The sequence below is a fragment of the Cupressus sempervirens genome, chromosome 10 (genome assembly GCF_028749045.1).
Source record: "Cupressus sempervirens isolate cs-2001-9-10 chromosome 10, ASM2874904v1, whole genome shotgun sequence".
Classification (NCBI taxonomy): domain Eukaryota; kingdom Viridiplantae; phylum Streptophyta; class Pinopsida; order Cupressales; family Cupressaceae; genus Cupressus; species Cupressus sempervirens.
The window spans coordinates 509,451,482-509,478,436 of record NC_143127.1 but is presented as its reverse complement, the minus strand read 5'-3'; the positions used below and the strand labels follow the sequence as shown (position 1 = coordinate 509,478,436).

Sequence of the window (26,955 nt, the reverse complement as noted above, 5' to 3'; positions counted from 1 at the left end):
AATTGTGAATTCTCCTTTGTCAGATTTCTAGATGTAAACTCAGAGCAACTTTCCCATCAGTAGCTTTAACTGATTTTTTCTTTTTCAATCAAAGCGATTGGCATATTCTCACACAAACTCAGGTTCTAGGGCAGCCATCAGGAAAGTGGAGACAAAATGAATATTGCTTCTTTGATTCAAAGCATGTCTTCTTGACAATATGTCTCTATTCTTTTAAAGAAAATCTGACATATCTATATGACTAATCTTTGTGTCTCTAATTCCATTGTATGAGGATGAAACTTGGGATCGAGTGGTATAAGCCAATTCCTTGTCATATTGATACTTCATTCTATCTTTACCTTTGGAAGGTGAAGATTTTTCGAACATTTCTTGACTTGGAAAATTTTCTGCAACGTGAAGATTCCAAAGAGTGAAAACATCTTCCAATGGGATTGAGTCCACGAGGGTTCCAAGATTTGGACAATAATGGCAGATCCATGGATGATAAGTGTTCCAGGTATGATTTGGATACTTTTTGAACACTTTGATAAGCTGGAAACGATATGGACAGCTCCTTTTTTGAGAAAAAGTATCAAAGTTGGGTTTTTCTAGGTGGATTGCATATGGGAAAAAATGTGTCTTTTTGGCTTGAAAGGCTAAGAATGCAAGTAGATGTAACTTGGTAGCATATGGATAGAAGACTTTGTGTTTAACAATGAGTCTTCCCAAAATCAAGATTTAAAAATGCATTTACATGTGGTGAAAACTCATTATTTTTAACTTATGTAAATGTGTAATCGGGTTTTAAAAGCCCGATTACATATTTGGGAAATATGGAGTTGGGAGAATTTGGAGTTAATTTGAATATGAAGGCTGGAAATGTGAATGGAAACTTGCATTCTTTGAAACAACTTTCATCATTTTCTTCACAAACAAACCAAAAAAAAAGTATTACAAAACAAAGAAAAGAAAAGAACACAACTCTTGCTTTGACACAAAATGGAAACTTTCAAACGCCCCAATCTCGCAAGGAAATTCATTTTTGAGAGGAAGAACCCTTTTGCATTACAAAGAATGAGAGTTTGAATTTATTTGAGTTTAAGAACAAAAATATAGCGCTGCAAATGAACAAATGGAAAACAAAGAGAAAAGGAGTGCATCAAATATGTAACAAGATCAAGAAATGCAAACAAAACCAAATATTTGCACTTACTTGGAGAGAAAAGAGAAAATCTTGGAGCAAAGATGAAGTTGGAATGAAACTCTCTTCTCCAAATTGAGTTTTCCAAATGTATTTGCACATAGTGATCAAAGATTTTTGAATATCTCTCATTCCAAGCCCTAAAATCATACTTTTTGGGAGCTATTGCATGTTGAAAATGAATCCCAAAGTGCAGATCACACTTTGCTACACCCTTAATATTGGTGTATATAGGGTTATGAATAGTCAACTTGTGGCTATCTTAATCCTTAATTAAGTCATGTTCACATTATTATATTATTATTTAGGTAGGTAGGTCAGCCTAGGTATTATGTAGGGTTGTGTGTATTCAACCTAAGCATAATTAGGTATATATAAGAGGTTGTGAGTCTTATTTCAAGATCATATTGTGAAGTATGATCTCATTGGAGATATTTGGAGGTTGCCCCCTCGAAGTGGCCTATTACTCTTAGTTATTATCAAGTATTTATATAATATTTTATATTATTTCTTCTATTATGCAAGTTATTTCATTACACACTTTTTGAGTGCATTGCATATATAAATAATGTGTAAATGCCTAGATCAAGTGCAGATCACACTTTTCAAGTTGCTTTGCACGTTGCATATTTGCCTTTATGTAATTCACGGTTTGGAAGATGGCTTCCATGTTGGGTTTAGCAAGCCAAATGCAGCTCACACTTTTTGAGGAAGTTTGCACATTGCATCTTGACAAACTTATGCAAAAAGGAATTAATAGCACTTTTCAGCATCCATTACACATTTGATTTGGTTAGTTATGTGCAATCGTGGTTTTCGAAGTCATTTACACATTACATGAAACGCCCAAGTGGAGATTGCACTTTTCAAGGCTATTTACACATTGCATCTTGCATGAAAAATACAAAGTGAGAAGCCAAATCACACTTTTCAAGTGTTATTGCACATTGCATTTTACTTCAAGAGGAAAATCGTTGTTTTGGGAATGAAATGCAAATGTAAATGCCATGCAAGTGAAACACTCAACCAAGTAGTTTTGAGGAAAAGAAGTTTGGTAAGCCAATCATGGCTTTGGGAGTGAAATACACATTGCATATTGAAGGAATGTGAGATGTAACATGCAGTTGACCTCAAAAAGTGTGATTTGCCTCTTGAAATGGAGAAAAACAAGCTAAATCAGACTTTTCAAGTGCAAACGCATATTTAAAATGTTGCAAATCGCACTTTTCAAGTTAAATGACTTATAAAAACTTGTTATTTTCACCTGACTTCTATTTTGCACATGTCTAGTTGATTCAGTTAAGTGAAATTGCACTTATTGGGGTCTATTACATACTACACATAAAAGTTTGTGTTATGTGTAATGGGTTGCAAAAGTGCACTTTTCACTTGAGTGATTTAATTTATAACTTAAAGTGCATATGTAATGTGTAAATAGATTTTAAAAGTGCACTTTATAACTTAAGTGGCTTACGTTATAACTTGAAAGATTAAAAAATGCAACTTTATAACTTATAAACACATTTTAAAATAATTTTAACTCATAAACATCAAAAGGTGCAACATAAAAACAAAATTTAAAGTTCAAAATTTAAAATATGCAATCGAGGTTCTAAAGTCTGATTACACATGCACTTAAACCTTAATATCTTTTGATTGACAACTACAATTAAGTAAGATAGCTCGAAATGAGCATGTTACTGAAAGAAGGAGATTTAAGGAAAGTTAGGAAACAAAAAGACCAAAATAATCCAAACAAACACATTAAAATGCAAAAAAAGGACTTTGAAGGCCTCAAAATCAAGCATATGCTTCAAGATTCAATAATTCTAATCAAGCTTTCAAAAAAAAAGTAACTTGATGAGAACCTTCAATAAATAGACTCACAATGTGAACTGGGAAGGATTAATTGACCAATTTTAGCAAACCATATAGTGAGTTAACTTATAGAGAAAATTGAAACTTTAATGGCAAAGTTTTGTAGTGTTGTCTCCATTTTGTGATAATAAAATCAAGGAGAATAGTATATATGAGTGATTCTTATACATATCATCAAGGCTATGTGTCTCCATGATAGATCGACGCCTTGGTGAGTGCCAAGCTCCATCTATCATCAAAAATAATTTTAACTACCATGCAAAATGCAAGAAATGCAGAGAATATACAAGACAAGGTATGATTTTTCCTTGCCCATATTTATATGTATTCTTATATAGTTTTTGAAATAATGGGATATCACACAAACTTAAAAATTCACTAAATAATGGCTTCAATGAGACTTCTGCCAATGCATATTATTTTATGTGAAAATACAATAACTTGACCAACTATCTATACGACATAAGTCTACTATAAACTATCATTAAAATTTTTGTGCTCAAATAACTTATTTACTTTTGAAGATGAAGTAATAATAAATAATCCCATAAAAAGTGCCACATTCAAGCATCTCTATCCCCATCTTTTGAAAGCGAAAATAAGACAACTTTTAAAGCAATTTAATATTAAATTATATTAAATGCAAGGACCTAAAAGTAGGCTCAACTCCCCTCTAGCAAAATAGGGACTTTTGTCAAGTCATTTTCAGAAATCTAGAATGACTTTGACTTTCAACTTGCTAAAATCTTCTGAACTTTGAAATATGGAAAAAGTTTTCTATAAAATTTAATTATGAACACTTGAATTTGATTTCTTGTGCTTGGGAAATCTAAGAAAAGCCAACCAAATAGGGAAATGGTAGAACTGTTAGGTGGCAGAGCCAACTAGAAAGTGTGATTGTAGTAACTTTTAGGTAGCAAAGCCAGATAGAAAGTGTGGTTTTAGTAACTTTTAGATGGCAAAGCCAGCTAGAAAGTGAAACATCTTATCTTAATTGAGTGCAAAAGCCACATGAAACTTACATCACTTTTAAGTTGTATTACTCCTTTCACAACATAGAAAAACTTTATAAAGTTACTGCCATCTTTATTGCATTTTTTTTACTTCTACGCCATTGAAAAAGTGCACCAAATTCTTATTTTCATGCTTTTATAGTGATGGCAGAGTTGATGTCGCAACTGCCACTCAAAAGTGCAAATTTCTTGATGTGTCCACCAATTTGACATTTTTAAGGTAGCTTTTCCACTAAGAAAGTGTGATTTATATTTATTTTCCTTTATTTACATGCCTATCAAAATTTTGTAATATCCATGACACTATTTTATCATGCTTTTCTAATGGCACATCCACCTAAAATGTGTGACACTTCTACTTTTCACTTAGCATACTAGTTGCACTTTCACCACTTATTTGCCACATGAAGTAATGGCTTTGTTACTTTTCTTTTGTGTTCTCCACCTACTTCCCAATAGCAATTTTATTATGGCAACACCACTCCACCACCACATCTTTCTTTTTTCTTTGCCACCTATAAAGTGCATCCAGTTTCATTACTTTAATCTCCTTTTATACTGTCATGGTTTTTTCATAATATTGCCACCTCCATCACCATTTCATGGGTAAAGGCCCTCAACAAAATTTTGATCGAAAGTTGCAATATTTCCGATTTTAGCTTGCAGACATTTCATCAAACACTTTGCATACAATCTATTATGAAGAAATTTTGAATGCAATCAATTAGAACAGATATAAATAGAATTCTAAATCATATATACATCATAATTCATACCATCATTCATGGATCACTCAAGGTATTTTCTTAAACAATTGGCAATTTTTCTATAGAATTGGAAAGGATTAAAATAAACAAATCAGAATTACAAATATGTAGATACTTTTTCTTTCTGACCTCCAAAGTGAGACATCAAATGTAAGTGCAATAATGAATGCCAAAGATATTAGATTGGCTCTATATTTGAACAGCACTTGAAATGAGTGATTAGAACCTCCAAATATCTTGTTACACTAATCACATAAATCTTCAACTAAACAGCTAAACCTTGAGACATCCAGATGACAATGATTTGCAAACTAATATAAATGGCAATCCAACCTTCAAACTGCCTTAACACATACATATATCTGTGACTAGGGTTTCAAACCCAAACTCCAAATATTTCTCAAAAAAACTTTAAAACGCTTCACAAATTTTTATTATTTGTCATATAAATCTTCAATAAACTTGAGAGTTTGAAACCTTCAGCACTTGGGAATACAATATAGATCTGGAAAGATAATTATCCTTTAAGCACAAGACCTCTTGCATCTTCAATCAATTTGCACACCCTATGAACTCTGAATGAGTGGTGGCTAGATGGGTTTTTCGTCCATGAAACCAATATTGCCTTGAGGTTTTTGTCCTAGGGTTGTAGCTGAACAAATGCTCAAGCTTTCAATAGAGTTTCCCAAAAATGAAATTTCAAGATGCGACTCCAAAACCTTTTTTATACACTTTTGGAATAATAAAATATTATTATTTGTGTCCTCTTATTTTTGCCTCCAAAAAGTGTCTGTAGACTCTTTTAAATAATTAATATAAGTTGTTTTTTAATTTTTACTTTTTTTTTACAACTCAGAAGTTTATTATTTGATTAGTTTTTGCACATCCAACCAAAGTTACAGAAAATATTAAAATGGAACAAATATGAATTCTGACCTTGCCAAAACTTTTTGAAGTTCTCAAGATATCAAATTTTATGACCATTGGTGCTTTCCAAAATAGAAAACTCCTAGAAGGGTGGAGAGCTCCCAGGTTGTCAAAACTACGTCTTGAAAGTATCGTGGGATTCATCTTGTTTACATGAGCATATTACTACTGTAAGAAATCCTTTTTGATAAAGTTGGTGTTCTCCAAGAATCTTGAAACTTTTCAAGAATGTTGGAATGGGATCAGAAAGAGAGCATTACATTCATCCTTACAAAATTGTATATCTTCAAGAAATGCCAACTCAATCACTAATTCATCTCAGGTAAAACCCAATGTAATTCCAAGATCCCATATCAATCTTAGGGATACTACAGCATTCATTCATTGCACCACTCCAATTAGAACCGGAATATCAGTATGAATTTCTTCTATTTTTGTTTCCTATGTCCTAAAATGATGAGCTCGTCTAAGATAAAAAAAATTGGATTCTTCTTCTATACAAGGGAGCATCTCATACTAGGATGTTCTATGAAATATTTTATCCAACATAACCTTATGCATCATTTGAAGTCTAACCAAATTATTTCTATGTGGATAGTAAGCAAACAATAGAACACCATTCACAAATCCATCAATGCAAACATTACCTCTTAACTCCATACTCAACCATGATCCTGGATACATGAGAAAACAAGTTTCCATAGTACAGAAACCAACTCCAATTGATTTTTTGCAGGAATACTGTAAGTTGTTCTCACCAAGAAATGGTAAAGATCATTTCAAACTTAAAATACATCTTGCTAACCATTTGGATTACCATCCAAATCACAGATAAGTGGACTGGAACTTTAATTTCTTCAGATGAAAACATAAACCAAAATGATTCCTTGATTTAGCGATCTTGCAATAGTTAATTTTCAATTTGTTCAAATCTGAAATCAGCAGCTTAGTGGCTGATTTTATCAAAGTCAGCGACTTGAAAGTGGGACTGAAGTTGTAATAACAAATTATGCTGACATGTACAAGAGATGTGAGCAATAAAATAATGAGAAATGTATCTAAAAAGGTTGGATAAACACCCAAACAGTTCACCATTTGCAAAGTGTTCTTGCCCTTGACTCTGAGTGCCTGCCAAACCACTCAAAGTATTCATATGAAATTTCATGGTCTCTAATTTGTATGGTAACAGCAGCATTGATGATGAATTTTGGGCTTGTAGACATCCATGCAACCTTCTTCCTATCACTACCAACCTTAGTCACAATCAGCTGATGTTCTGTGCATGAAATCTGATTATCGAGGCAACACAACCATGTCTATGCTCCCTCTTTCTGATAATCATAGGACTTCTTCAAGGATGGTAAAATAATCAACACAATTCTTCATCTCACAACAGAGATGGTGTTTCGCATTTCTTGGTAAGCTCATATTTTGTATGCTTAAACATCATGAAAGGTTGATGGCAGATGCAAAATAGAAAAACTCCATCATGAAAAATGTCTTTGCTAGATTCAAAACATTGCATACCTTGATTTCTGTAATGTCCCCTTTTTGAAATAGGATTCAATAATAAATAATAATTTTAAGAAAAGTAACATATAAGATAATTAAAAATATAATATAATATAATTAAAATTCAGTTGAGTTTAATGAATGGTCAAAGACATGAAATGAAGTGTTGTAACTCCTCCAGCATGAGATATAAAAAGGAGAAGAGTTCATTAGAAAAGGGACATGGAGGAAGGAGAGAAGATGGAGAATGGGAATCAAGAAAGTGTTAATGGAAGAAAAAACAGCAATTAGAAGAAAATAAGGAAGTTTCTCCCTCATAAGCCAAAAAATATGAAGGGTTGTGCTCTTTTAAAAGGTGGTAATTGTAAGGTTGTGACATATTAAAAGGACAAAAATGATGAAGAGTTGTGCTCTTTCAAAGTGGGTAACTGTGAAAGGATGTGACTCTTGCAAAGGGCAGACATGATGAAGAGGTGTGACTTTTCTCTCACATTGGAACATATAAAGGGGAGAAGGTTACATTTGAGGAGGACATCCAGGGTAGACCCATTTGAAAATTAATTTATTATTCCCAAAAGGCAGCAACAAAGGTTGGTGACTCAATTCTTATGAAAGGTGGTAACCCTTTCACCAATAAAGTATGAAGGAGAATGTCACAACCCAAAACGTTAACAAACTTATTATTAGACATAATTGAGACTCAAAATGATGATTAATATGTTGGCAATCGACTCTTTAAATATTCTGAGTATTGAATCTATTTATTACAATTTTTTTTAATCAATATCCTTCATTTGAAATGCGTGTAAGTTTCAATAACAATTATTGACTTATGTAACGACAAACTAATGCCAATTTGAGTTTCATGAGTGGGTGATAGGCGTGAATGCGAGAAAGTGGTCCAGGTAGAGGTCACCTAGCCTTCTGGCAGTGGATGGTGTGATGGAATATGCACACAAGCGCACACTTAAATGATGGTAATCCATGTTTTTTATGTGAATGGCTAACCTAGTTTGTCTGTTACTTGTGAATTTTATGTGCTAGAATAGAGAAAATGAATGATTATTAGGTTGAACTGGAAATAAAATCATAAAATGAAATTGTATGATTTAATGATTAATAAATTACCTATGTTCCCTTACTTAAAAATCCTTATAGTTATTCCACATGTTCTTGACTCTAAAGACAAATTACCTATGTACTTGAAATAAATAAATCAGTAGTTGTGAATTGTATTCAAACGAAAACGATTATTCCATTAGTTGTATCATTATTTTAATTTTTAATTAAAACTTGTGATAGAAAAGCAAGTATTATGCCTTATATTAACTCTATTTCTTTTATTTTAATTCTTTAACTTCAAATCAGTTGGCAAAGGTTAGGATTCTATATTTCCAAATGTGAGTTTTGTTGTGAGGTTTTCACACATCGCCCCAAATCTTGGGGACCCCCATTTTCTTTTAATCACCTCGGCAAATTTTTGGATTGCCCAAAGTTTTTGAGTTTTGAAAATGTCACGCCTTGGCACCTTCAGGACAGATATGGGGAGGCTTAGCTTATTTTCACTCGGTTTTCTTAACTTGATTTTCCAGAGCTATCAAATTTATCCCTAGGCCAAATAATTTTGTAAGTTAATTTCAACTTGGCAGGATAAAATTGTGAATTTTGTACTTAGACGTTTTCTTTTGAAAATTTGGTTTTAATTCTATAAATTTGGATAATTTTCAAAAGAGAAATTTTTATTAGACTTAAGTTTTTGGAAAAATCTCAAATTTTTTCTTTGGCGAAATTTTTTAATTTTGTTGAAATGAGGAAAATTGCAAAAAATCGATTTTTGGTTCTAGATGCAATTTTTTTTTTTTTTTTTAAATTTTTTTTTTAGCTTGGCAAAATCGATTTGGTGGAAAATTGCAAAAATTGGCTTTAATTGGATTAAAATTGCCTTGAAAGTTTTTTAGTTTTTAATGAATTTGGTAATTTAATATTGAAAAAATGGCTTTTGGTTAGCCAAAATCCAACTTTAATGACGTATTAATTACTAAACCCTCGTTAAATGGAAATATTTAACACCCTCAAGGCCATTTAATTTCGTTTTGTAATTGAAGCTAATTGATAAATTTAAAAGTGCAATTTTCTTTTGGCAAAACTAATTTTTTTGAGCTAAGTATTTAATTGTGGGTCTTAACTTGATTTTAATTTTTGTTTTTTTGTTTTCTCCTAGACCATGTAGGCTAGCTTTATGGAGAAAGAAAATTGGCTATAAAGGGAGTCTCCTCCCCATTTCATTTTCACAAATCATTTCTTCCTCTCCATGTGGGCGAATTTTGTGGAGAAGTAGATTTTTTCCAGACTTGGGCGAATTTTGTGGAGGCGAATTTAGTGGAAGGCAGTTTTTTGCATGCTTGGGCAATTTTTGCTTGCATTTCTCCATTTTCAGACCTTGGCGATTTTTCTTGTGGGCAGATTTTTGCATATTTTGGTGATTTTCTCCTCCATTTGTGGGCTGCGATTTGTGCCCTAGGTAGCATTTTGGGCAGATTTCAGACTTCATTCAAGGGTGAATTTGAGACAAAGGCAAAATTTTCCATTCTTGGCATTTTATTTAGGCAGATCTGATTCTGATTTTTGAGCAATTCATGGTGAAGGTCTGATTTTTTCCTACTTAGGACTGCATTTTTCTACTAGATTTTGGCAATTTTGTTGGGAGAAGAGATACATATGAAAGTTTGATTTTTGCATAGAAGGCAAGTGTTGGATAGTTTTAGGAGTGTAAATTTCTATTTGCAAAGGGATTTGAACTACTTGAAAGTCATATCCTAGGTTCCAAAAAGTCATTGTAAGTTTATCGGTTAAGGTGAATTTTCATCATCTAGAGTTGCGAGGAGTGCTTAAGCTGACATCCATCTTTCGTTCTAGTCTAAGAATTGCTCCGCTTGGTTCTTCTTGCCTTTTGGTCCACCACTCTACCATCCCATAATAGGGCGACGAGCATGGAGGATGATAGTGCAAGTAAGAATCCCAAGCGAGCAAACATTAAGAAAGACAAAGAGGATATGACGCCCAAAACTTCCTCCTCGAAAATGAAGAGAATAACTAACACCAATATCTGTACAATGGACATGATACGGATGAGGGACAGACTGAAGGAAGGACAATCCCCCTTGGCAAAAAGGATTTACAAGAGTGGAATTGTACACGCAACAGCCTTTCCTCCCACATTGCCTTGTCCAGAATTGATTATGGAATGTGCATCTAGATTTGATCTAAACAGTAATTCCATCATTTTTAATGAAGGGAAGAGAGTGTTGGCCAGCATTGGCGAACAAACAATTGAAGAAACATTTAACATTCCCCAGTACAAGGGCATGACAATTGTAATGATGGATCAAGCAACTAAGTCATTTCAAGATAACCGAGGGGCCTATTACTACACTCATCTAAAGCAGAATTGGATATGCGAGGGAAGGAAAGGAGTTAACAAATCATCGAGGCTTACAGTGGCACTTGATTTTGAGGATATCAGAGAAGAGGATGTCAATGAAACAAATTTTGGATCGAGGTTGGATGAGTTGGGAAAGGTTGCTATCAAGAAGAAGCATTTGGGCACCCTTTCCTCTCTCAGTGCTTTTATTGGATTTGCAAAGGAATATGAGAAGGATCGCGAAAAGTTATTGCAAGCAGCGAACAGCATGGCGAAGTCAGCGGAACTCAAGGTGAAGCACACACCTTGTCCTCCTATGGAAGAAGTTAATGAAAGGCTAGCTAAGAAGATGAAAGAAAAGGGAAGATTTATATTAGAAGATCATTTGATGTAAGCCCGAGTGGCAATTTCCTTTTCTTCTATAATAGGACAAGTGTCTATTTCTGATTGGCCACCATTTTGGTGCCTTCTCATTGGTTGCCACTTTTTGCACTTTTTTCATTGGTCCATTGATGAGGTGGCAGTTTCTCATTGGCCGATGGGGTGTCAACCCTAATTAGGGTTTTGAGGATCCAATCTGGATCGTTGATCTTGTTTTGATCTCCACCGTCCGTTGTATTTTTGGCCCCTATAAAAGGCCATTTGCTCTCATTTGTAAAGTGGTCGGAGAAATTGTTGCAAAAATAATATCAAAATTGCTCTCTTTTTCATTGTTGCAATTGGCATGTTGATCAAGAACATTGGGTGTTATTGCATGTTTTCTACTTCCACTTAGTTAGATTTTTCTTTCAAGTTGTTAAAGTTGGTTGCATTTGAAGTTGTTTAAGTGAAGTTAAAGTAGATGAATAGTTGTATGGTAGCATTGGTAAATGTTTGATACGGATCAATACTAGATCACTAGCATCCTAGCGGCTGGTTGGGAAGCTTTGTGTGGTAAGCTAGTTTATTTTTCCTTTGAATCATTGCACCTGTGGAAGTGAGGCCACTGGTCGGCTCTCATTAGGTTTGATCCCCGTCCATTTGCTAACCTTCCATTCATAGGAATAGGAGTAGAATAGTGAGTAGCTGGGTAGTCGAAGTTTAGGGAAAGAAGTTAGAGTAAGTTAAGTGATAGAACTCATCCATTCACCTTCCACAACCATCGCTTTCCCATCAACATCATCATCGGCAGACACACCCTCCATCATCGCGACCATCAACATTATCTGCTTCCGCACATTTCACAAACCGAGCCACCATCAACTTCATCCCATCAAAGTCCAAGTCATCCTCAACAATTTACGTAAGGCCGCCTACGTGATTATCAACGAATCACATCGATAAAACTGAGCGAGTATCCAACGGTGTAAGGAACATTGGAGCTATTGCTTATGTCTTCATGAGTAATAACTTTTCAAGAGAGGAGTTGCATGTTTGATATCCCATATTGAATATTCAAATCCTAATATGTTATGTAAGTGATACAAAACTCGCATCAACAAGTTTGAACAAGATTGGAAACTTCTCAAACGTAGCATGTAATGGAGACATTATCAAACTCAACTAAACAGTGCCACATTATTTTCAGTTGCCAGAAATTTGGGGAGAGTAATTCATCCAACAGGCATTTGTTTTTTAACTGAACTTATGAGGAGTTAAGTCCCATACGCTAAATAGGGGCAAGGCGGTTAGTTTGAAATCACGATTATTGCAGAATAAAGGGACTTTATGAAAAGAAAAAAGCGCCCTTTTTCTCATTATTATTCAACATTCTTGTAAAGTGGCACATTTTAGGAGTTTTGAGAATTCAAGAGGAACAAAAGGCATTCAGGGAGATTGTTAGGAGCCTTAAGGAATTTACGAAGAAAACGAGCACAAAAAGGCCAAGCTCGGTAATAAGAAGAAGGATACAACAGAGAAGAGAAAACAAGCTCAAGTTAGAGTCAAGAGAGATAAAGAAGAGATAAACCATGCCATTTAAACATCATAGAACCTTAACATACAACATTTAAATAATCAAACTCAATACTCGATATGCTTTAATGCATTCATAATTTGGAATTATTGTCAATGTGCATGTAATATTAAAATAATATAAAAATTTGAAATATACCCAAGAACATAATTTAGAATTCATTTTCAATAGCAACAAGAACAACAACCCACCTTCCAAATTGAAACATACTACTATCATTTAATTCTGAAACTACACTTCCAATTCATTGTACATGGACTGATATGAATACAAAAAGGTCCTCTATACGGTCATGATCATGATATAAGTTTGTTACAATAAGAGAGTATCTTGGTGCAGCTTCCAATATTCACCATATCTTCCACAAAGGACCTAGATCAACCCAAGACCAACTAAGCATTGATGTGTTACCAAAAAATGACATAAGGATGCATGTTCTAGGTCTATAATGGACTTTTTAGACTTTCCCAACATCTTGCAAACAGTCTGCTATATAATTCTGAGTACGTAGTGAAACTGTAACAGCAATTTAATTCCATGATTCTTAACTTAATGTTGTCAAATACTAATCAAAGGGCCCCAAATAGCATGAATTAACTACCAAACAGTAATAAGCATGTTAAGGTAAACTTGGAAAGAGGGGACCACTTTAAAAAAAATTTTAAAAATGTTTTATAAAAGAAAAATATTTTCTAAGTGCTAATGTGTCTATAAAATCGGGAGCGCCCATCCGTCCCGAGGACTTCCAAGGTGTCCCCAAGGCATCCCCAACCGTCCCCGAGATGTATGAACGTTCCCAAAAAAATTCCCCGAAGTCCCCAAGTCTCTGAGATGTTTCCTGGGAATTTTTAGAAAAGGGGGACAGGATGGGGATGTCCCCTAGCCGTCCCCAAGTACCCGAAATGTTTCCGGTACAAGGACAAGGGTTTCTAGGCCGGAGGCACATCCTCAGGTAACACAGGTTATAAATCATTGTGATGCTAGATGATTGTTTCACTTTCACTCTCTTCCATATTATGATATTAGGAAGCTGCATGTTCATATATGAAATGTTTGTCAGGTGCATCATGTTGTGCTAAATTTTATTCTGCCTACTTGTTGCAAATCACTGGGAACCTTGCATTGGGTCGATAACTCTTTATCATTTGAAAAGCACCAGGGAAGCATATGCTTCATGATTGGGCAAAAAAACACTTGGACAATATTCTTGTCTCATGGTACTAGATGGAGAGGAGTCTACGAAAATCATAAGCTTTGTTTTTATATAGTATCATTGACACATATTTATTGATGTAATCAAACTTTATGGTCTCATTTATTGTATTCTTCCTCTTTGCGAGATGAATATTTATGTAAATTATTTCTTTATTAATTCATGGGAAATTTCTTGCTGATACAGTTTTTAATAATTTTGTCATATTCTAGATCAATTGATGGAGACTAAAATTGAAATTTAAATATTGATGATAATATACCCAAAGTGAGATTTTATTAAATCACTATAAAAATTATAAAGTTGATTTTCTTGATGAGATATGTTGAACCAACCACACACCCTTATGCAATATATATCTTTCTAAATAGTGTGTCAAGGGAGGAGTAGTTTTCTTTGAAATTTAGTCGAACTTGTAATAGCATGAAAAATGACTTGGAATATTAATTTATGAATAAGTGCCAAATACAAGTATACAGAAAAGGGTAAGTCTCTACTCTAGATCTATCTATTGATATGTGAATTGTACGTTAGTTGCATCATGCTCCACGGGATTCTATCCTATCCACCAGCTCTAGATTGCTACATACCTCACACAAGGTCAAGAACTCTTTGTTATTTGAAGGGCACTAGAGAAGCTTACGCTCTATGATTGGGCGCAAAAGCACCTAGACCATACTATTAGCTCATGATTAGTAGATGTAGAGGGTCTGTGGCAACTGGAACCTTCGCTTTATATAGTATCATTGTCACATATCTATTGATGTAATCAACCTTTCTAGTCGCATTGACTGTATTGTTCCTCTTTATGAGACGGATGCTGAAATTGAATATTTATGTACATTATTTCTATATCAATTCATTGGAAATAATGAGCAATATTTAGAAGTTTAGTTTTATGAATGTTTACGTCTTTACTTGGTATCAAAGCTCTAGGTCTAGCACTAGGGCCTTTCTACCTCACTAAGATGTAACTTTGAGGCAGGACATATCTAACCAACCAAAATGGCTACTAGAAAGTCCAACCATAGTTGATGCAATGAGCTAGACAATAAGCAATATGAGGGGTTGGATTAGATCCTCAACCTTTTGACCCCACAAGGAGCTAGGATGGACAATTTAGAGTGAGAGGAATCCAAGGAGGTCAAAATAAGGAACCTAAAAACGAAGATCAGAGGATTGAAATGCAAAACAAATGAAATGAAGACAGTGGAGCCAATAGGGACCTCAAGAAGATCATTGTAATCCCAATATTTAAGGTGACATTAATTAAATTGGTTTTTATTAAGTTGTCAAAAATAAAGGAAATATTTAAACGATGACTAAATATTAATTAAATAATTATTGTGTCTAAAGCCTTTACAAAGTCCATTGTTTATATAGTGTGCGACTAATCCTTATTAGTGTCAACTTTATCAAGCTGATGCTTGAAATTTATTATTATTTTAATATTGTCACGAATCTAAAGAATAGAAATATTGTGGAGATGGACTTGGTGAAGGAGGTTGATTATAATTAAATTTATTTCACAGTTTCTTATGTTGTGGCTTCTAGTTGTTTATTGGTTAGCTTTCTGGACCTTGGAAAATATTATGGCTTCTATATATGTGGAATGGCCTAGACAATTTGACTGAAGAAGTCTTGGAAATATTTAAGTTTTAAAGATTAGCTATTTGTCTAGACAAGCAATATAGGAGACAATTAATTATTCCCGTAGAAGTATTTTGATTTTGCAAAACAAATCGTAAGGATTACTGCTTCGGCATCTTTAGCTTTCTATATTTGTGAAGGTTCAGTTTTGGAACTGGCTTTGCAAATATCAGAAGTTCTACCACTGTGTCATTCATTGTGGTTGTTATTCAACGTGGTCCTTCATTTTGTCATCACTAAATAGAGGCAACACTACGAAACTTTTCCAATTAAGTTTCATATTTCTCTAAGGTAACTCACTATTTGATTGGCAAAGATTGATCAAACAATTAGCTTTAATCCAAATAATGAGTCTTGTTACTAAAGGTTCTCATCAAGTCCTTTTTGTTTTTTCAGTTTGTATGCCTATACTTGATTTTTCAGTCCTTCAAAGTCTTTTTGTGTGTTTGAGTATTTGTTTGGATTGCTTTTATCTTTGTGTTTCCTTCAATCTATTGCTTTCGGTCACGCCCTCATTTTGAGCTAACTTGGGACTTAATCAGATTTGTCAATCAAAAGCAAAGTAACAAGAATCGGAATCGGATCGGAATCGGCAAGGCCGAATCAAATCGTGAATCGGCCATGAATCGGAATCGAATCGGCCATGAATCGGAAAATTTAAAAAACCCTTGAAATTTAGTGAGTAACTTATTTCATAAACCCTTTATCGCTGATTCGATTCACCGATTCACAAAAAATCGTTTGGCTTGAATCGAATCGCCGAATCACGTGAATCGCATGAATCGCCGTGATTCTTGGAACTATGATCAAAAGTCATCAAGGTTTAAGAGCATATGTAAGTGGGGTTTAGAACCCCCACTGCATATTTTAAATATTGGGCCATATAATTTGATGTTATGTTACATTTTTTGAAATATATGACTTAAAATCACTTTATGTTATGTTTTTAAGTTTATAGTTGCACTTTTTGATCTTTTAATTCATAACTTAAGTGATTTAAGTGATATAGTTCACTTTCTGATCTAATTTAAAGTCGTGTTGCACTTTAATGTTTTAATTTAAATTACTTAAGTGAAAATTTCACTTTTTGAACATATTTACCCATAACATGTAGGAATGTTAGTTGTACATATGTAATGGACCCTATAAAGTGAGATTCCCTTAAGTGAATCAATTGAACATGTGCTAAATTAGAACTTTAAGTTACACAAGTCTCATGCACATGTTATTGCACCCGCGAACCCCCCTTTTTGCTTGTATTTTCTCACAAAAAGAAGCAAATTGTGGTTTAGGGGGTCAATTACATGTTTTTGAATATGCAATGTGCAAATGGTTTCTTAAACCATGTTTTGGCTTGAAAAAATACTTGTTTCTCATCAAAACAAGTTGTTTAGGGGGTTTTACATGCATTTTGCTTTGCAATCCATGATTTGCCCTTACATGCAAAATGAAATATGCAAATGTCTTGGAGAAGCATGATGTAAAGCACGACTTGCATAAGAAGGCAAACATGTACCATGTAACATGCATTTTGAACAACGATTTTCATTGGAAAGGTTATTTAAAATATGAAAATGAGTTTGTAAACCACCATTTTCACCGCAAGTTTACATTTAAACATAAACTTTCCTATTCATTTGGGCATCCAAGTTTATTAGTGCATGTTTTTTCCAAATGCATCAGATTTTAAATAGGTAATAGGCCAGTCAAACCCCGATTTTGACTTGGACATAAGTCTACACATTTGCCATTGCATACTTAAAACATGCATTTGCTCATTCAAACCACAATCTGGGCATTTGAAGCAAAGTGCAACATGTAAATGGACTGGTAAAGCCCAATTTAAGTCAAAAGACTTTGGTGTGAACATATATATCACATTCCCAACATATGTGTCTGCTCATTCAAACCCCAATTTGGGCATTTTATGCAAAAAAACGTTACATGTAGAAGGGCTGGGAAAACCTGAATTAAATCAGGATCTCCATCTTGTATATGCAAAACGTTTAGAGAACCCCGATTTTCTTAGACGTTGGGAGGACAAAGCTTTTGGTGTGAACATTTACATCATTTCATGCACATACATTTGCCTCTTCAAACCCCGATTTTCCTTTGGAGAGACTTTTTCAAACATGCAAAATATTTGGAGAAGTGCGATCTGCATTTGAAAGGGCGTTTGCAAACACATTTGCATCATCCAACACATGCATTTGCACTTGGAAACCACGATTTAGGACTGGAGTTTGAATTTTTCAAAGCATTTGATCTACACAAACAAGCACATATCTAAAACCCGATTTTGGAGAGGAGAGTTGCATTCCAACTTCTTCTTGCTCCGCATCTTATTCTTTACTCTCCAAGTAAGTGTAAGATCTCAGTTTTGATTGCATTATTTTGCTCTGTCTTTAATTTGTTCAGTTGCAGCCCTAGATTTTTGTTCTATTGAATTCAAACTCTCATTCTTTTCAAATGCAAAAAATTTATTTCTCTCAAAAACGAAATTGCTTGCAAGATTGAAGTGTTTGAAATGTTGAAGTTTGTAGCTGCGATAGAGATCTTTATCTCTAATTTGATTAGATTGAAATATGTTTGTTATGACCATTATGGTCATCATCAGCTGAAAGAGATATTTATGATTATATTTAAGTTAATATTATGTAAAAAGACATATGTCATACATCATGCGAAGAGGCATACATATGGAGGTACGAAGTGTTGAATATGTGGAAATATGAAGGGTCTTATTTTTGGGACTCAAAGAGACCTTCGTGTGAAAGATGAAGAGTCTTATGCAATCTATTTATGTGATTGCTTGGTATATTGTAAATCAGTTAAGTGAAAGAGTTTTACTATAACATTTTGATTATCAATAAAAGTGATATTTTGCTGGTGTGGCTGGGATTTTCCCTTCAAGTGGAAGGGTTTTCCCAGGATAAATGACTTGAGTATTTTGTGTATTGTTTCTCTTCTTCTTCTTCTTTGTTGTTGTTTATCTAATATCTAGGCAAAAACATTAACATTGTATCAGAGCCAAGTTTTGATAAAAGCGATAAAGGAGAATGTGTTAGCGCAAATGCGATTTTGTATGTTGTGAGAGAAATCCACAGATGCCTTCTTTGATCCATATGTTTATTCTTATTATGTTCTTCTTCATCTCTCTAGGATGTAATATCATGGCATCGATATGGTATGAGTTGGCATTGTGTTTTTCTTCTGAAAAATGCCTTCATCACTTCAGAATCTAGAATTGTCTTCAATTTAGAGGAGTTATCTTAATGTATATCTATATTGTGTCAGACTGTGATTTCCATTCCGTGGTTTGATCTCTTGTTACTTAGTGTTATTATTAGTTATGTATCTTGGGAGTTGTTCCAATTCTTGCATCATGTGTCCTAGAGTTGTGCATCTTGGCATCATTATCCTAGTCTTCATGATCACATGGCATGCACTTTAGTGCCATGTTGACTATTCTTGGTGTTTGTTTACTCTTTGCATGAGTCATTTTATTTCTTCTTCTTTTTTGTGTCACGCAAAGTATTTTAGTGCCCCATCCTCTCTCTGGCAAGAAATGGCTCATCACCATCCATCTTCATCAATGCGACAATATACTGACATTTTTATCCAACAGTTTGTTGACAACATGTAGAATTAGAGGGAGATTCTTGAGATCATCAAACTCTTCATTTTTTGAATATGAGGGCGGTAGCAGATATTGACGTTATCATTTTTTTTGCTAGCTCGTGCTTTCATATCTTCTTAGTCAACTCCCATAGTCGACATATGTTGTAGACCTCATTGAATTCATGGAATGTGAAGAGGCTCTCTTGTGGGAGTTATGGTTCTTGCATCGAAATTCCTCTGCTGTTTTCTTTTTTCCGCATCATGTCTATGAATGTGGTTGTTGTTTTGGACGTTAAATCTTAGTTCTATTGTTTTTGTGATCGAAGTTATATCTTTGCTTGCCCTATATCATAAATCCAAATTCATTTCCTCACTAATGGTCGTGATTGTCTTGATGGGTCTAGTGTTGATTTTGCTGAGACATTAGTAAAGGATCTTGCTAAGTTACATGAGGGTGTTGATGCACAAATCGCCTCAAGTTATGGTTGCATGTATGTCATAATGGAACCTAAAGCTAGTGATCAATACTTGCCTCCCTTTGTCATAGTCTATGTACCCCGAGGACACATCCCCACCCGAAAAGCCAAGGTTTTCTATGTTGAACTTGAACATGACGATGAAACTTTACGGCAACCCTCTAGCCTTTGAGCATATTTAGATTTCCAAAATTTTATGATATTGTTCACTGCTAAACTTATATTTAAATATTTTTGTTCACATATTGATATGCATATTCAAATTAAGTACTAAAATCGGTTAATTTTTCCTATATGGCATTTAAATGGTGTATGTTAAGGTTCCATAATGTTTAAATGACATGCTTTGTGCTTAGTTTCATATGAATGACATGTATATTTGCAAATTTCAATGTATATTTTAAAATTTCCCTATATAGGGAAGCCATTTGCCATTCCCCCCACATCCCCAAAATTGCCAAAAAAATTTGTTGTCCCAGAAACCCATCCCGTCGTCCCCGTCCCGGAACTCGAGGGAACGTAGGTCATAGTTGATGAAAATAATAAAGTGGTTGAGCCCATTCTTGATGGAGATGCAATAGTAACAATTAATTTTCAAGCAGATCATATGACTATGATTGCCAAAGCATTTGAATTTTGACAAGTTTGATCCAATTTGATACCCCAAAGTTCGCAATGCAGGAGTGCTTCAGTATGATGAAGAGTTAAAGCTCTCAAATCATTATCTTGTTAACTGATAGAACATCAGGAGAATATTTAGTACACAATAGTGTACGAACATTTGCATGTAGGTCTTCGAATATTTCTAATGGCTACAGTCATGCTAGCAAGAGCAAGAAATAGGGAAGTTTTTTAAAGTTTATTCATAGCTCTAATAATTACTTCCAGTCTTTAGGTTTTGATCGAATGCTATATTGAGTAGTAGTTTATGAGTATTTTGTGTAAAGCTCCTTTATCTGAGTTTTGTGACCTCTAATTTAGTGATCCCTACAAATCTTAGTGTTACATGGCAATACAAGTTATTGATCTTCATAAATCACAGGTGTAAGTTTGTAACAAGGTGCTAGCATATCCAAAGGTGGTCGAACATCATACAGTTACAAAGGGACATTTCCATGCATACCCATCACATATTGGAGCTCAATCAATCCTAAGGAAAGGTTGGAAACAGTGAACATAACAATCATTGACTTTATCACCAAATTGTTCTTGGTTTGGGCATCAACCTATTTCAAGATGGATACTTGAGAAAACCATTTTTGGTAGGATAAAGATTTTGATTGTGTTGAGCATCCACATTGGGAATAACAGTTCACAAATTTGGCTTCCTTTGACTGTGAATCAATCCTAACAAGTGCAATATTATCTCAGTGGGAAGTGTAGTGATTCTTCTTGAGGTTGTGAAAGTTGTCAAAGTCTAGCCTACAGAAATGGAGGGAGTGGGAAAGATTTATGTTGAAGTGCATTCTCGAGATAAAATTTGATGTCATCAACATAGATTTTGAAGAGTTCATGAATTTTGTTAAATATACTTATAGCATTGATACTTATGATAATTTTTTTTTCTCTCTCTTGGTTGCAGGATGCAACAAGATAAAGATTACATATTTAGAGGGAGATGTTGGGAGAGTGATATTGAACTTCAAGGGGAGGTCTCATTTGTCATCTTCTTATGATAATCAGGTGCAATGGGATAGTGAGAGATTTTGCAACGTCGTTTGTAGTATTGGTGGCACGTTATCTTCATTAAAAGAGGAAGATCATATTTATAGAGAGACTATTCAGCTTCAAAGGGAGGATACGTGATAGAGGGAGATGTTCAACCCTTTACAAAGCTTGTGTGATAGTAAAACACTTGGAATCAACTTTCTTTTTATGGTGTTTAAAGTTGTCCCTGGTGAGAGGGAGTCTCTTTTAAGAGAAAATCTCAGTGATTAATGCATTCTTCTCTGGGATACGTTTAAGGTGAAAGCCCTTGTTCCACCCTCTGTGAGTAGGTATGGTGGACTACTCTCTGGAAGTAGGCATGGTGGAAATGCATTATTCTCTGAGAGGAGTTTGAGGTAAAAGCCCTCGTTCTACTCTCTGTGAGTAGGTATGGTGGACCACCCTCTATGAGTAGACATGGTGGAAATGTATCCTTCTTTGGAAGACGTTTTGAGATAAAAATCTCCATTTTACCCTTCACGAGCAGGCATGTGTGTGACTTCATTCTATGTACTTAAAAAGAAACTATGGTGGATTACGTTATGCTGAGACAACATATGTTTTTTAAATTTATCATCTTTGGTTGCAACTATTGGTGCATGCTTGACTAAAGATCTCTCTCTTGCTCATAATGAGTGTTGAAGTTTGTAGCTGCAATAGAGATCTTTATTTCTAATTTTATGAGATTGAAATATGTTTGTTATGACCGTTATAGTCATCTTCAGCTGAAAGAGATATTTGTGATTACATTCAAGTTAATATTATGTAAAAAGAAAGACGTTCATATGTCATGCAAAGAGGCATACATATGGAGATATGAAGTATTGAATATGTGGAAATATGAAGAGTCTTATTTTTGGGACTCAAAGAGACCTTTGTGTGAAAGATGAAGAGTCTTATGCAATCTATTTATGTGATTGCTTGGTATATTGTAAATCAGTTAAGTGAAAGATGAAGAGTCTTTTGTGTATTATTTCTCTTCTTCTTTGTTGTTGTTTATCTAATATTTGGGCAAAAACATTAACATGAAAGTCATCAGTTGTGTCAAAGCAAGAGGTATGTTGATGGATTATTGATAAGATGTATTGTAATGCAATATATTCTCAGATCTTATGCTACTAGGTGAAATTATGTTGTAGTTCAGTTTATATTTTATGAATTCAAATATTCAATGGAATGAGGCATTAATAATAACTTGTAGTTGTCTTTACTAGTCAGTTTATGTTCAATTTCTTCTGAAGCTTTGGTCCATGCCCAGGGAATTATCAAGTATTAGAGTTGGCTTCTCCATAGGTAACTAACTGATAAATTTAGTTTCTACTTTGTAGTGTAAACCCCTTTCTGGGAACCAACAGGGTTATCCTATTTTGTGAATTCAAAATTGCGGACAAGAAGCTGCTAGTTTATCTCTGCATGTTTGTATACCTCTGAAATCATAATAATGTGTTTTTTATTTTGTGTCATGTTTTTTAGCATCAATTGTTGTCATAGTGACAATGTCAGAACACTTACAGATGTCTTCCCTCCTGACTTCCATCGTGAGGGTGTTAATGTGGTTAAACAACAATTACAAATTGGTTTTCTTTAGCTCATTGCTTTCAACATTTCTCTCCTTTTGAAGATGACTTCCACCTTTAATTTTTGCTCTTCAAACTGTATTTCAATATTTTCAAGTTAGATTACACTTGTTTTTCCATCTAAGTTTATATAATTTTCTCCTTTCATTTTAGTTTATAATGAAGAATGCTACGTTGTCCTGAACTTCTTGGGTTGTCACATATCTGACTGGTAGTCAAGGCTTTATTGCCATGATCCTTGACCTACCATGTGCATGGAGAAATGTTTAGCCACTTGTGACTAGCATGACCCTATAAGTTATATGATCATTTATATAATCCCGTATAGACAGTTAAGGGATACTAGGTGGCATCCATGGCACAAGTATGGTATATATAGGGGGTGGTGATTAATTTATTATCATCATATTGCATATTATATTCTTATTGTAGATCATGGAAATTAGTCCCATCAAAATTGCTTAGTTTTGGAGGTTGTCCCCTTGAAGTGGCTTATTACTATTAATTGTTTGCAACACATTTCATATTATATTTTTCTATTGTGCAATTTATTTCATTTGAAGTGTTATGTGATATCTTGGTATCTAAAAGGCAAGGAACAAGGCAAAAAAATCAATTTCAAAAGTTAAATTATGAAGCACAAATCTCTTTCAATTTGGTGATTTTTATTCTAAAATTTAGAGAATTGATCATGGACATATGAATCTGCTACAATCTAGATTTTAGATCATTTGGAACAGTTTTGGAGGAATTGTTCCTAAATTAAGGCTTTTGCCAGATTCACTCACAAGGCTGCAAATCATTGAATTTATCAGAGATTTTTCAAAAAAAGCAAGTCTTTAGTAGAGATCAATTACAGTAAATCATCATGCTTTAATTTATTTTGAGTAGTTACTGTGAAGACTGTTTTTGTGACATCATCGCTAGGGCTTCAACAAGAAGCAACAAAGGAAATCTTATCACACATAGAAAATCTCTTGATATTGATGATCTTAATTAAAGTGATGGAGATTCTATAAATGAAGCAACCACAGAGGATGGGGAGGAAATACTATATATAGTTGCTAGAAAAAATATATCAATCCAATTAGTGAAAATATTTGATTTTCTTACGAGTTCTAATGATTCTAAGCAAGTGGATTCACATCACAAGACTTGGAAAGAAATGTGCTTTCTACAGGATATGATGCTTTTGAGTTTGACTCATTCAATTATGGATTATCGTGCAAGCAATGTTATGGGTAGGCACTTCATGCCAAAGAAGGGTACATGCAAGTTTGATGGCAAGGATCCAACCAATTGGCTCTGCCAAATAGAGAAGTTCTTTGATCTTCATCATATTCCATGTCAACAGAAGGTTGCAATGGCATCATTACATTTGATACAAAACCAATTGATTTGGTATCATCGGCTATGTGAAGAGAAGGAAAAGGTGATGCACTGTCACGTGGTGTATTTGTCAAGAGGAACTAATGGCACATTGCAGAAGCAGTCCTATAGACAATTACTTCTGTCGATCATCAGATTCAACACAGCACGTGAGTGAAAAATGGAAAGGAAAAGAAGGAGATGGAAAAAAGGAGAAGAAGAGCAAGTGGGACCTGATGCAAATTGGGATGATATCAAAACAGATAATACACCACATGTGAGCAGCCATGGGTGAAGCATAAATAATTATATTTATATTTGAATCTTGCTTGATGGTGCATAGGCGCAATCATCTAATTCCATTATTGATTTGGCATAAATCACATTCGTGGTAGAATCTCCAATTTAATAGAGTACATTTCAGCACAAAGCAGTGTGTTTTGGTATGGGTAAACATAACTGGGGAACAGAGCTTTATGGATCTTGCTTAAGTCGTAAAGTTGTGGTATGAAGTTCAACTTTTAAATTAAAAATTGATATCAGAAATACAAATTCAGATCTAGAAGCCAGGCCATAAACGGAGAATAAAGCTTTATGATTGTTGGTTTTGTCATATAGTTGTGGTGTGAGGCATGACGTTTTATATAAAACATGATATCAGGGAATAAAATATAGATTTAGAAGGCAGACCATATCTGGAGGAACAGCTTTTTTAATCTCTAATATATCAGTGCTTGCTTGCGATGAATGTTTCTAACAAGAAATCGCAGATAATATTTATAAGAGCCTTTTATTTAAAAAGCCAAGCTTCATACCACAACTATAGGACAAAAGCAAATAACAGTTTTCTAAAAATAGAAAACAGAAACATAGCGAGCACATCACCAGGCACAATAAAGAAAAAAAACCAAGGGAATCAAATTCAAGTCGTATCCAGCAGCTAAAAACTATTTAATTCAAATGAGTGTTCTAACAACGATTGGAAGGATGTTAAATTGAAACAATGAAATGATTGAAATTATATAGCATTGTACCTCTGGCAGGCAGTCTTCATAATACAGGGCAAAGAGTGCAGGAAATATCTTTTTTTTGGCAAGGTCCCCTGATGCACCCACCACTGTAATGCTCAGGGTGGACTCCAATCCCTTTTTCCCGAAATCAAAAACCCCATTGCTAATGTCCTCCACTGGGGTCAAGGGCAAACTCCTAACTACCTCTTTTACTTCATCCGTGCCCGTGCTCGCAGCAGCCACGCCTGTATAAATGAAAAATCAGCCTTATCAATGGTCGGTCAAATGGACAAAGAGGGCAGAGCACTGAATCATTGGTGAGAAGAGAAATTACCATCCTGCATCACCACTTCTCTGAGGCGCCATCTATTTGCAGAGGATTTGAGGTGGAGCTTTTTAAGTTCCGTGAATCTGCAAGACATGAGCTTGGGTATACTTGCCTTCTTTGTAATTCTAAATCCATAAGTGAAGGATGAAGAATTTGTCAAAATTTTGGCCACACTGCACTCCATGTGCCCAAGTGAAATCATTTCAATTGAAGGGCTCAAAGGAAGAGAATTGTCGAACGAAGTAAGCTTCGATTCTCCTCTTCCATCTTGCTGCCAGGTTAGTGCTGGGAAAGAACAAAATTATCTCATTCCAACAATCTAACCAACAACTCTTCAGGATGTTTCAATTTATATCGTATAGACATCCCACAGAAGGATCGCCGTGTCGCCTTTTGGAGCCTCGGAAGGTGGACTGACTTGTACTTGACTCTCCAAGGACGGATTAGTCGTTCTCTTGTTAAGATAATACGGCCCTTACGATGAAGAGTATGGATTGGGTTGACGTGGTGAAGATTTTTTTTTTTTCACTTCAGTTATTTGCAGTTCATTTTGACTAACAAATTTAGTTATACACTAAAACTCTCAAGAGGTGGGATGATTGTGTCAATGGTAACCTTATATATTGAGTAATATATATTGGAGGGTAGAAGAATTAAAACAAATAAAAATAGTTATTATTGTTATTGGTATTGTTATTGTTATTAGTTCTGCGAAAATACTTATGCATTCATGTCAATCCAAATCTGACATTAACACTAACCAATCAAATCCAAGAATTGAAAAAATTATATGGGATTTCAAATGTTTATATCTTTTTTAAATTTTTTATTATTTTATAAATCACATTTTTCATCCATTCTATTGGTCCATACTATTTTTGGTGGGAGAGAAAATTAATTTTCTTCAACAAAAGATACAAATATTTTCTAACAACTTCATCTTGCATTAATGAATGTATTAATTGTAACTTTATCTTTGACACATTTGTGACAATGAGATCTATTAGATTTCCACAATCCATGCTAATGTGCTATCAAATTTTTGGATTTGATTGTGTATAATTTTTTTTACATCAACGTTTCGGATCATACTACATGATCCATCATCAGGATGCTAGAGAGAAAAGAGAACATGAAAAAATATAGAATGCAGATCCAACCAGCTGAAGAAATAGAAGGGATAGAAGAGAGTTCACTAACTCTCTCTCCTCCCCTTCCCCCTCCCTTCTATTTCTTCAGCTGGTTGGATCTGCATTCTATATTTTTTCATGTTCTCTTTTCTCTCTAGCATCCTGATGATGGATCATGTAGTATGATCCGAAACGTTGATGTAAAAAAAATTATACACAA

General features: G+C 34.4%; 1 protein-coding gene across 1 annotated transcript in view; it reads right to left on the bottom strand.

The window, feature by feature from the left end:
• LOC149534894 (glucose-6-phosphate 1-dehydrogenase, chloroplastic-like) overlaps positions 1-25,930 on the bottom strand; it is a 62,216-nt gene extending 36,286 nt beyond the window's left edge. Inside the window, exons 1-2 of the mRNA XM_089807465.1 lie at positions 25,612-25,930; positions 25,302-25,522 (exon numbers count right to left, since the gene is read on the bottom strand). Of these exons, the coding sequence (XP_089663591.1) occupies positions 25,302-25,522; positions 25,612-25,807 (417 nt within the window). The 5' untranslated portion in view covers positions 25,808-25,930. The remainder of the gene's footprint in view (positions 1-25,301; positions 25,523-25,611) is intronic.
• Between the last annotated feature and the right edge of the window lie 1,025 nt (positions 25,931-26,955).